The sequence below is a fragment of the Trematomus bernacchii genome, unplaced genomic scaffold (genome assembly GCF_902827165.1).
Source record: "Trematomus bernacchii unplaced genomic scaffold, fTreBer1.1, whole genome shotgun sequence".
Lineage (NCBI taxonomy): Eukaryota > Metazoa > Chordata > Actinopteri > Perciformes > Nototheniidae > Trematomus > Trematomus bernacchii.
In genome coordinates, this window is record NW_022987723.1 from 137,425 (window position 1) to 149,550 (window position 12,126).

At 41.2% G+C, this 12,126-nt stretch overlaps 1 protein-coding gene across 1 annotated transcript; it reads right to left on the minus strand.

The window, feature by feature from the left end:
• Positions 1 to 1,494: 1,494 nt before the first annotated feature.
• Positions 1,495 to 4,501, minus strand: lyz (lysozyme). Its single transcript, XM_034144415.1, has 4 exons — positions 4,305 to 4,501; positions 3,201 to 3,362; positions 1,709 to 1,787; positions 1,495 to 1,616 (listed from the first exon to the last, which is right to left on the minus strand). The coding sequence occupies exons 1-4, from the start codon at positions 4,429 to 4,431 to the stop codon at positions 1,550 to 1,552; spliced, it is 435 nt and encodes a 144-aa protein (XP_034000306.1). The 5' UTR covers positions 4,432 to 4,501; the 3' UTR covers positions 1,495 to 1,549.
• Positions 4,502 to 12,126: the final 7,625 nt, after the last annotated feature.

Sequence of the window (12,126 nt, forward strand, 5' to 3'; positions counted from 1 at the left end):
TTCAACAAATGAATAAACCAAACTCGAGAGCTCATCTAAGTAAGTCATTAGGAGCAAGCTGAGATAAATTAATGCTCCCAGCTTAATTCCACATTTCCTTAACGGGATTTTGTATTGAACTTCTGAGATGAGCCTAAAGACTTGATGATAAAAACTGCAATAAGATGCACAAGAAAATGCTTGTTTTCAGTTCAAATCTGTGATGATTCTGTTTGGTTTTGTTGTGTGCTTTTTGTGTGTTTTCTTCTGTCTCCCCCCTCCCTTCTCTGTCTCCCCCCTCCCTTCTCTGTCTCCCCCCTCCCTTCTCTGTCTCCCCCCGCAGGGCTGGTGTGTGACAGGGAGTTGGCTGGCTCCTCCCAGCAGCAGACGAGGCACACCTGTTTCCACTCACCTCTTCACCTGTTGACATAAGAGCCCGGTCCTCTTGCCACTTCCCTGCCAGATCATTCCTTTGTGTTCGACCCTCCGGTGTGTCTCGCTGCTCTCCTCGTCCCTGTGATCTCTTCGCCTGGATGTTTGCCTCCTGTCCCTGACGTCTCCGTGCCAGCCAGCTTCCTGCCTCCACTGCCGTTTACTGTGCCTCTGCTTAAAATAACATGTTTGCTTTTGACCATCTCTCTCTCTCCAAGTCTTTTGCATTGGGGTCCAATATCTCTAGGCCGTAACAACAATCATCACTATTCAGATTATGATAATTGACAAAAATAAGAACAATGAAATAAATCTTGTTGGTACATAAGTTGTTTTTTTAAATAGATATTAAACCATCATAAGAATTGTTATTTAACCCTTATTTGACCAGGATAGGTCTCATTGAGATTAACAATCTAATAATAGTGTTCTGAAAGGTGGGAAATCATTGAAGCTGAAGTGCTGATCGTAGCCTTTAACAATAATAATATGAATAAGATTTAACACACATACATAATCTATATCTTAGACATACTGAGCTGGTGCATTGTTGTTATTATTACGTTTAGTTTCACTTCCATCCCTGCAGAGGATGTTTTAAAAGTTTAAATTTGATCAAACTGCAACAGGAACTTGCAGATTTCACTGACTTTGAGTCGCAAATTAAAACCATATATTCAGTTTTAAGGTGCATGAGACATTTCATTTGTGATGTTGAACGACCCCTTGTGGTGCAAACTGAGAATCAAGTCAACATAAAGGACAAACTAAGAGAGAGGGATTCCAGCAGAGATATTTAAATCCTGTCCTAAAAATACTTTTAATAAGAAGTATTTTGGGAGGGGGTTTGTTCTTCCTTATGACGAGAGTCACGAGTACAAAGTATTTATTACATTTGGAAAATACTCTCAGTATAAAATCTCCTCCTACTGTAGAGCACCGTTGTGTTCTTTTTAACCAAATATCTCTCAGAGGGGAGTGGCTCCTTATTTTCATCTAAAGTAACAGACAGAGGGTGCGTCTCACTTCGGTTATTTCTAATTTCCTCGGTCTCTGTATCACCAGAAGTTGATTTGAAGTTGATAATTGTTTTTAAACCATTTATTATGTCCATGACAGCATCCTGGTCACATGTGGATTAGAGCCCACATCCTGCCAAGTATTCGCTCAGGTCACGGTTCTCACAGTGGCTGCGCCAGGCCACCCTGAAACAGACACAAAGATATGACCCATCTCTTCATACTGTAAATGACGGTTTGTGTAGAAAACACCTGACAGTCACCTAATCCATTCTTACCAGGCTCTGATGCCATTGGGGTCCCTAACAACGCGCTTGGCACAAGTGATCGCCACACCGACATCATTGGTCAGAAGATCTGTGAAAAAACAAGGCAACCTGGATTTGAATGGTCATTCAAAAAGTAAATATAAATGCATGTACAACAGTCTTTGTTAAGGGGCTGTGTTTAAACAGCGCTTTCATCCAAAGCACTTTTTAATGTGCCTCTCATTCTTTCATCCACAAAGAATCATGTTTCCTCAACACCTGCTAGGTAAAATATTAACATTTTAATACCATTTTTACTACAAAAACTGAACTGTATTTTCTCACGTTTGATTTGTGCCATTCTAGCTATCTTTTCAGGAGAACATTCACTTTAAATAAACATACAAATGGTAAATGGGATTGTAAGGATGATGTTTGCTTTTGAGAGCTTGTTTACACACCGGTACAACTTTCCCCAACATATTTGGTAAGCAGGGTATTCTGAGGAGTGAAAACTTGGGTCCTCGCTGTTGCTTTTTTAATCTCAATACAGCAATCATAATTTCTATCAACTCAGATCTCCTGTCATGGTGGCTTGTCATTAAGAGAACAATGCCCAGAAATATTTAAGTTGAAAAACAATCCCTCTCATTGCCACTGGAAATTACGCTGTTGCATAAACTCATGCAGATAGTGGTGTTTTGTTACAGCTAATTGTAATATTTGAGAAATCTTGTTTGCATTTGTTGGAGTTTTTTTAATTTCCCATTTGTGCCTGGTCGAGGTCTCTTTAAGAGTCAGGATTATATCATCAGTTTGGTGTGTCATGTGACCATTACATAGGAAATAGGCCAAGGTTGCAGATGAATGGTCCAAATATCAGCTCCTGTCGTCTTTTCCTATCCACTAGTCCTCTGTGTGAAACGTCCCGGGGGTTATGGAGTTAAGGAATAGTGGTTAGGAGAATTCAAAAGGACTTTGAGGAAAAGATAACCAGGCTTCAAGAGAATCCGACTGCACTGACACTATCCGAAGTATTTATGACGCACCAGTGGATGTTCTTAATGTGTGTCTACTGTGGGGAAACTACCGTTTTCTGTACAGAGGACTACTACAGCGCACATAGATACTTTGCACAGTGCTCTGATGGTGTTGCTATGCAGGCTTTATGAACATGGACAACAGAAAACATATATTTTAAAATACAGTCATTTGATTTAGTGTTAACATTTGAAAACCTGTATTGATTATTGCAGTTTAAAAGCTTGGTGGTGATCAGGACAAAAATGGAACTGGTGGCAACACTGGGATGACAACATGGAAAGTAATAGAAAATGAAGAAAACATGCTGTGTAGTTAAAGTGTGTGTGTGTGTGTGTGTGTGTGTGTGTGTGTGTGTGTGTGTGTGTGTGTGTGTGTGTGTGTGTGTGTGTGTGTGTGTGTGTGTGTGTGTGTGTGTGTGTGTGTGTGTGTGTGTGTGTGTGTGTGTGTGTGTGTGTGTGTGTGTGTGCGCATCACTGACCGCTGCAATTGATGTTGCAAGCGTTCTTGGAGTGGGGGGTTAGGCCGTCCTCACACCACCAGTGGCTGTTGATCTGAAAGATGCCGTAGTCCGTGGATCCGTCGGTGTTATGGTTGGTGCTGGTGGTAGTCCAACTGGACTCCCACTTGCTCAGACAAACCCCTGCAGAGGAAACACAAAAGACCCGTTGAAAGTTCAACGTGGGCCATCGGAACCCATAGACAAGCCTGGTCAGGCAGCTCAGCCTTAGCCATCAAAACGTATTTGTGAACAGCAAGCCAATTCCACTGCAGCTTTTCCACTAATGAGGATTATTACTGTATGAATACAGAATGAATAGAAACCAATGGCTTCCTTTAAATGTTTTAATACAAAAATACATTGAAAGACACTGAACTACAGCGCTGGCTTGAACATGTAAGTAGAAGCTGAAGGAGCAGGAATATTAGGATAATAGGGAACAGGTTTGGGTTTCAACTAAGTAGGAAGAAGAAAAGAGCTTACAAATGCATAAAAAAGCAGCAGCAGATTTTAACTGCAACCAAATGACCTAATAACATAAAATACATGCAATATGTGTAAGATTGTTAGGTCTGAATGCAGTTGGAATCAGATGGTATGGAACAGGTTGAGTCTGTTAATATCCAGTCTGTTAACATTGTAGCAGTCATTATGTAATCCTGATCCCGTGTCAGTGTGGAAAAATCAAAGGTTTCCACGGAGATGGTGAGTGGTCAGTGAGGGGGGAGACTGTGTCTCATTGACTTTCCATTGAAAAGTACCTCTGACATTTATGCTTTCTGTTCAAAAAATGAACATTGGAGTCTATGGGTAGGTGTCTGGAGTTTCAGAGCCCTCAAGAGGCAGATGTTAAAAAAATGTGTTTTGAAAATGGTGTTGTTCAAATGAAGTGAACTACCAGAAAGTCACAGGAGTGAAAGGTATGGAATGTTTGGCAGGTTTAAGATATTTTTTCCAAGAGATTTTGAAGCACTCCTCCACTCCTGTCTTTTGTGAATGCTGAGCAGTACATGTAAATGAGTATTGTTTCTGAGACTGTACATGCAGACTCACAGTTCTTATTATACTAAAGCTTATACTCACAGTCAGCCAGACTGTTGTTATAGTAGCCGTCCATCTCATGATCCTTTAGCACTCGGGCCCATTCACAGCGCTCGTAGACCTTAGCGCTGGCCAAAGCCACCAGGAGCAGAAACACTAGACTTCTCATGTTTGACTCGCCAGCTGCTGCTAATGTCTGTTACAGTCAAGAGTCTGGAACGCTGTTGCTGCTTTATTTCACAATTATTCCTTGTTTGGCTTGAATTTTGTCCAACTTCAACAAAACAGTTGAAATCCTGATTTTGGAGTTGGACTTTGAGCAGCTGTTTGTTCACTGGCAGAGAGTTATCAGTGCGATAAGACAGGCTGATGTGAAGGACATAGTGGTGGAGCTCTGGCACAAATTCATCTGCAAATGACAATTACACCTGTGTGGCAGCCATGACAAATTACTATTATGACTAAAACATAGCTGATGTGAAGGTGCCCTGTGGAATTTTCAAGAAACAAGAAATGGGTTAAAGATATACAGTAGGGAGGCAATTCGCTTTTACTTAAAAGTCCCATGTCATGCTTTTCTGGTTATTACCCGTCCCCTTGTGTGTTATGTAGCTTTTTCTGCATGTAAACGGTCTGCAGAGTCACAAACCCTCAAAGTACACCCTGTAGCGAGTAAAACTCTAACACAGAAAAGACCTGTCTATGCTGCCCCAGAACGCCTCGTTGGAGATTTCTCTTTTTCCATTGTTTACTTCTTGGGTATAGTGACGTATTTCGGGTATAGTGATGTAACGTAACGGCTCCGCAGAAATATATATATATTATGATGTGATTATGAATGTTAAGTGCGACACGTCGGCGTCTGCACTTACAGTGTCACAGACTGTACGCAATGCTCTGAGTTACTTTGCTCCGGTTACTTATGTTGTGGCAGATATTGCATACGGCAGTTTAACTGTATTTCCTTTATCCTGTAATATGACTTGATAGCTTTAAACTCAGCACAATGAGCTCTGATTGGTCAGCAGGCGGTGGGCTCTGATTGGTCAGCAGGCGGTGCTTTAACTGAGTTGTAGAGATGGCAAATCCGGATCATTTTACGGACTCAGGGTCTTCTGAGTCAGTCATTGAAGAGATCCGGATCATACGAGTCATTTGAGTCATATGAGTCAGCATGACCAAGACCGTAGAAATCCTATTGGTGAAACCGAAAAGTTGTTGCATTTCACGAGCATATTATTATTCCATATATTTTGAATATATATATATATATATATTTGTATATATATATATTAGGGCTGTCAAGTTAACGCGTTAATAACGCGTTAACGCAAAAAAAAATTAACGCCACTAATTATTTTAACGCGATTAACGCATGTGTATTTTTTGTCCTCGGCCGCCGTAGTTTCAGAGCGCATCGAGTGTAAAATACCATCTACAAGCTGATGCTGACAGCCTCGCTCCTGCCGCCCGCTTGTGGCAGACCACACTTCCACGCTCACCGGCAGGCCCGGACTGGCCATCGGGAGGACCGGGAGGGAGTGTGTATGTGTGGCGCGACTCGCGCGAGCGAGGCACACCTTAAGCCCCCTACACACCAGGCAGTCACCAGAGAACTCGCCGACATCCGACACCGACAGATCCATCGACGAGTTCTCCTGCGTCTTGGCCGTGTGTACACTGAAATACACCGCTTTACTACAGCCGAGCACGTACGAACTGCGCATGCGTGAGTGGCAATAACTCTCCTTACCAGCAGCCGGCGGTAGTGTGTATTCGTCATTCAAAATAGGCAACAACCGGAAGACAGAGAAGAAGAACAGACTGATATAAACAAACAAATAGCGGCGGGTGCCGTTCCATTTTCACTCTCGTCCAACGAAAACATGTTTTAGAATATAAAAATACATGCATGATGAAATGAGCACATAAAGTGCAGACATACTATAAAGTCAGAGTTAATAGACCTGCATCTGATGATCGCAGTGTTCTGGCGGGTGTGTAGTTTATTGAGTCAGCAATGTAGTAATGGCCACTTCTTGCTAAATTTACGATGAGATGAAAAACCGGACTTGACCAAACAAATCACGGAGCTCTCAGCAGAGGACAGCCGGGGACGCTCCCGCCGATATCAGAGATGTCCCTGCTATGTGTGGGAGGTAAGAGAGGACATTTAAGGGCTATGTTTGATGTCTTTAAGTATCACCTGCTGGTGTTTAGCTGCTGTCTTGTGCCTTAAATCGTTTGTTTACGTCCCTCACTTCCGTTTCGCTTCTCATTTGCAAGCTGAACAGCTGATCAGAGTGGTTTCTTGGCCCGATAGCTTGTGTCCAACACCCGGCCGATTCAACATGTTGAATCGGCCGGGTGTCGACCGTGAAAGGCCAAATAAGGCGTGTCACGGCCGAGGGTTCGGGACACACCAAATTGAATTTGGGCGACAAGGAACCCGTTTTCGCCCAACAACGCAAGACGGCCGATATCGGCCTGGTGTGTAGGGGCCTTTACGTGTTGTTGTTGTTAGCATCTGGTGCTAGCTAGCTGCGCTAACGGATTTAAGGAGCTGTTTCAATGACATTTCGCCGACAACTGCGCCGAGCACTTGACTTTATGCAGGTAGCCAGACAGTGGGACATTGTACGAAAAGTCAGCACACTCAGCACGGATCGTACGCGCAACATGATTGCAGCGTCCAGGCAGCTCCCGTTGGAGCATATATGCCTTGAGCGGCACATAGCTCCAACGATTCATCACAGTGTCTCCACACACACACACACACACACACACACACACACACACACACACACACACACACACACACACACACACACACACACACACACACACACACACACACACACACACACACACACACACACAGTATTATTGTATGAGAGAGGTTCTAGGTTGAATTGAGGCGAATATTTGTAATGTTCAGGTTGTTGTGTTTAATATTCATGAGAATATTTGTCATTGTTCAAATGATAATAAACAAACATATAAAGCATATTTGTCCACTCATATGTTGATAAGAGTATTAAAAACTTGAAAGATATCCCTCTAAGGTACATTTAGAACAGATAAAAAATGTGCGATTAATTTGCGATTAATCGCGATTAACTATGGACAATCATGCGATTAATCGCGATTAAATATTTTAATCGACTGACAGCCCTAATATATATATATAATATCTGCATGTATATTTTCTATTTCGACATGTATATTTTATATTTTATATTTTATTTTATTTTTATTTCTATTCTTGTATATTTTGTAGTTTTGTTTTATTGTAAAATGCCTTATGCTGCTGTAACAACAACAATTTCCCAATTTGGGATCAATAAAGTACTATCTATCTATCTATTAAACTGACGTTATATTAACCTCCGCTACACAGTGTATTTTGCTTTAATAAAAAATGTTGATCACAAAAAAAAGGGTTATTTTGCGATTTGGCAAATCTGAGTCTGCTGTTGACTCGTGCATGAGGACGAGTCTGCTGGATCTCTGGATCTGCTGCTATATACGGCTCCGAGTCCGCACGAGTCTGCTCTGCTGTGTGTTGCACACACAGTGAGTCAGGATTTGCGAATCCGAGTCTGCTGTGGACTCGTGCATGACGGACGAGTCTGCTGGATCTCTGGATCTGCTGCTATACGGTTACGGCTCCGAGTCCGCACGAGTCTGATCCGCTGTGTGTTGCAGCGAGTCAGGATTTGCGAATCTGCGAATCCGAGTCTGCTGTGGACTCGTGCATGACGACGAGTCTGCTGGATCTCTGGATCTGCTGCTATACGGTTACGGCTCCGAGTCCGCACGAGTCTGATCCGCTGTGTGTTGCAGCGAGTCAGGATTTGCGAATCTGCGAATCTGCGAATCTGCGAGTCTGCTGTTGGAGCCGTCGGCTCCTCTGAGTCCCCACGAGTCTGCAGGAAGTTTCACTGATCCGCGTCCCCTCCCCTGAGCCAAACGATCACTTCTGGCAGCTATCCTGTGACTGTATACTTGCTAAAGGGTAGGTAGATGGACTTGGGGTACGTTGTAATGTGATTTTACATGTTATAAAGAGAGTAGCGAGTGACGCAATTTATAGTTTTAATTTGTACGTCACACCAAGTGTGGGACTCAAGGACTCGGGTTAATGGAGAGGGGAGACTCGTCATGACCAGCTCATTTCTAGGATCCGGGTTAATGATCTGGATGAATCAGGACTCGCCCATCTCTACTGAGTTGACCTCTTATCTGGAACATAATCTATGGAGATCTACCCTGGTAAGAAGTGAACCAGCGTCGTAGGACAGAAAACTCTGAGTTAACCCTGAAGTTACCTCGCTAACCGCAAATCCTGCTTCCTAGTACAAGCCGCTGCTTCTGAAGGCAAAAATATAACTCAGATAAAACCGTAAGAATTCAATTTAATGTTTTCACATCAAAACGGTAACACTGTGCACTTTGTTGTAAGGTTGTAGACTGACACAAGAGAACTCCCAAATTGGTGAATTGTGGTAAAGAGATGATTCAATAAATGCTGTGCCAGTGCTAGGCTAATCCAGTTGGCTAAAGTGAATAAGCCCAGTTAACAACATTAGCATTGAACGATGAACAGTGTAATTAGCTGACTGTTGTAGAGCACAGCTAAAGCTATTAACAACTCACTCGAGAATTAAAAACGTTAATACAGAGGGTTTTAGTGCAGACTGTTGTATTTAGCTGAGGCAACTGAACAGCTTTAATACTGTAGCAAAATAAGTTGCGTTTTGTAAGGGATTTTATATCAGGTGTATTGTGAATCAGATTTTTTTTTAAGACATAACATTGTGCCAAGTTACACTGTATCTAGTGTGTTTGCTTGCCTTTTATGTAAAAATGATCTTACATTTAAAAAAACGTTTAATTTATTTTTAAATAACTGTAAAGAAGCAGTGTTTAAACCAGGGGCATCCAACCTTCCTTGATCTAAGAGACTTGCATCACGTCACTTACGTTTATACACATAGCACTCAGTTCAATTAAGCTACTTGTTGTACACGTGTGAAATTGCAATACCCAAAGCTTATCAACAATCTTAAAGGTCCCCCATTATACTATTTTTCATCAATATCAGAATCAAAATGGTTACAGCTCAAATGCATTGCAATGACTTTGTTGAAAAAAATAGTGAAGAAGCTTAATATAAAAAAAAAAAAAAGGTATAAACCATAAAATATATAGCCTCTATGTCCTGAAATAGTGAATAATTTAATAGTTGAATGGTTTCTGTAGCTGAAAGTAGGCTGAAGGAGTTAGATATTAAATGTAAGTAGCAGAATTATGTGTATTAAGAAGAGAAAAGAAAGTAAAAACGCTTTGAAAAGCAGCAGAATATTTTAACTGCAAACTTTTGAACTAAAACCATACGTCACCAATAATGTATAAAATATGTGGAACATGTTGAAGTCAGTATGAAGTCTCCATCACACAGAAAAGAATAGGCTGAGACAGTCTGTTAAACTGTTTTCGTTTCCGTGTGGCTAGGGACTAAGACAAGCTAAGGACCCAAGATCTGCGTTTCTCTAACAGGGCTGGAATAGAGGGATATGAGGGATTTCTAAAATGCATGATCTGTTTTATATATTTTTATATTTCTAAGACCCATAATATATGCCTAAAAATAGCATGATAGGTGCACTTTAAGATGGTTAATGGTGGTAACTCTCTGCGTCAGGATATTATTGTAAAGTCTTAAAGGAAAGCTGCTGTTAACGCTGAACCACAGAGCCACTGATTCTGAGAGGAAACCACACTGTTTCATAATGTTTGTTTTAACTGGCTGACAGTCAAATCAAACAGTATGCTGAATCAATATGATACAAATACAAAATAATTCCTGTAAACTCTGCTTTGCTTTTGGTATTTTTTGGAACATTTGTTAAAAAAAAAGCCCAATATCTCCTTTCATCTCCCCTCAGTGGAACATTTATACGGTAAGTCTCTCCTCGGACTTTGATGAGAAAAATATAAATGTTGTGTAAAACTATTGATTTTATTTCCGAAGAGATAAGTCAAGGGTCACTTTTGGGAGGGCAGGAAATTGCGCCATGTAGGTAGGTACATTCTTAAAAGGTGAGTTCATATTTATTTTTAAAAATCATATTTGAAAGTGAGCATGTCTTAAAGAAACAATGACTTCTCTCAATTGTATGGACACTTAAAATGTGAGGACACTTAAAGGGGCAGGGCATTTGTGGAATATAGGGTGATTTGTAATAGTTAAAACTGTTCTGAGAAACTGACTGTTGAGTGTGTGAGAGAAAGGTTTGCACAATTGCGTACATATTCTGTGTGGGTGTGTTTGTTGTGTGTGTACACGTATGTGCAAAGGTTGAATAACAAACACTGTACAAAATAATGTCACTGTTTAGTGAATCAAACTCATTTTGATCAAAACATCTTCAGAGTATAGTCATCAAGTATTATTTGTGAATTAGAGTGCTGGTTCCCCTGAGCATATTTAAACCAACACTACCCAAAGTTAGAAAATAAAAGGATTTGCCTGCCACTGCTGGAGACATTCTGAGATATGTTATCAAACAGAGCCATAATCACCCTCAAAATAGGGTAACTGAACTCTGTTTACAGCACTATGCTTCAGACTCCTTCTCACTCTCCTCTCTGACTCATCTGGCAGACACTGGCAGAGTGCAATTAATCAGCCGGCTGATAGAAGGCAGTCCAATCAATTATGCATTGTACAGAGACGGAGACGAGAACTGAACCGTCTGAGGAAGAAACCTGAGGACATGTGAAAACAGTTCACACAATGATGGAGTAGGGGGACAGCTTTTAGATACAGCTGTGGATTTCTAAAACAGTTTATTGTTTGGGGACTGTGGGGTTTTGGGGAAAGATTGAAATACATTACTATGTTTGTTCTTGCAAAGAGGTTGTGTTGGTGTTTTTCTTGTGAAGTTAACAATGGTCATTCAATGTGTACAGTAGGTGTACATTTTGATGTGTGTGCATACCTTTGTGATGGTTGATTTAAACATTTTAAAAAGAAAAATACTACTGAAACGAAACATGACCAATCTTGAATGCCAGTAGTGAGACCTGGCTAGCACCCCTAAATAAATAAAAATAATTAACAATCAAACTAAGCTAATTAGCCTAGCCACTAATTAGCCTAGCCACTAATTAGCTTAGCCACTCGGAATTCTCACTGTATTTATGCACTCGCTGTTAAAGGGGACCTATCATGCAAAATGCACTTTTTGATGTCTTTTACATAAATATGTACATATATATATATGTGTGTCCCCGGTGTGTCCCCGGTGTGTCAGGGAACTCGCAGCATCAGAAAATAAAACCCTCTCTCTTTTCCTCCGTACCCAAATCTCTAAAAACGGGGGTACAACGGAGCTGATCCAGATTTGCGGCGATTTGACGTCATATCGGCAATGCGGACCCACAGCACTATCAGAAACGTTGCTATCAGAAACAATGCCCGACTGTTTTGGACGTAATATGGTCGGTGTTTACATTAGCATCGCTAACACTCAGAGCTAACCTGTACTGGAGAGCATGTGTGTGAAGAAGCAGGAAATAAAAAGGAACTCACCTTGTGGTATAACCGGCAAGAGAGAAAGCCTTTGAGCTCCATACTGTTTCAGAAATAATCCTTGATAATCCATGATATGGCGTTTCATCACGGCAGTATAGAGTGGCGAAGTCCCTCCCCTTCCGGTTGAGCCCCATGGGACCTTATTTCGGAAAAGTTATGCATTGAAGTCAATGGAGAGAGAAAGATTATCTTTCGATCCCGTTTGAATTGCGCCACGAATTACACATATGATGTTTGTCAATTTAAAAGATAATTTTGCAA

What these genes read in the sequence shown, in the direction of transcription:
- lyz (XM_034144415.1), bottom strand. Translation starts at nt 4,431, where the DNA reads ATGAGAAGTCTAGTGTTTCTGCTCCTGGTGGCTTTGGCCAGCGCTAAG. An exon ending in TAACAACAGTCTGGCTGACT is followed by an intron (nt 3,363 to 4,304) that starts GTGAGTATAAGC and finishes TTTCCTCTGCAG; the next exon opens with GGGTTTGTCTGAGCAAGTGG. An exon ending in CCCAATGGCATCAGAGCCTG is followed by an intron (nt 1,617 to 1,708) that starts GTAAGAATGGAT and finishes TGTCTGTTTCAG; the next exon opens with GGTGGCCTGGCGCAGCCACT.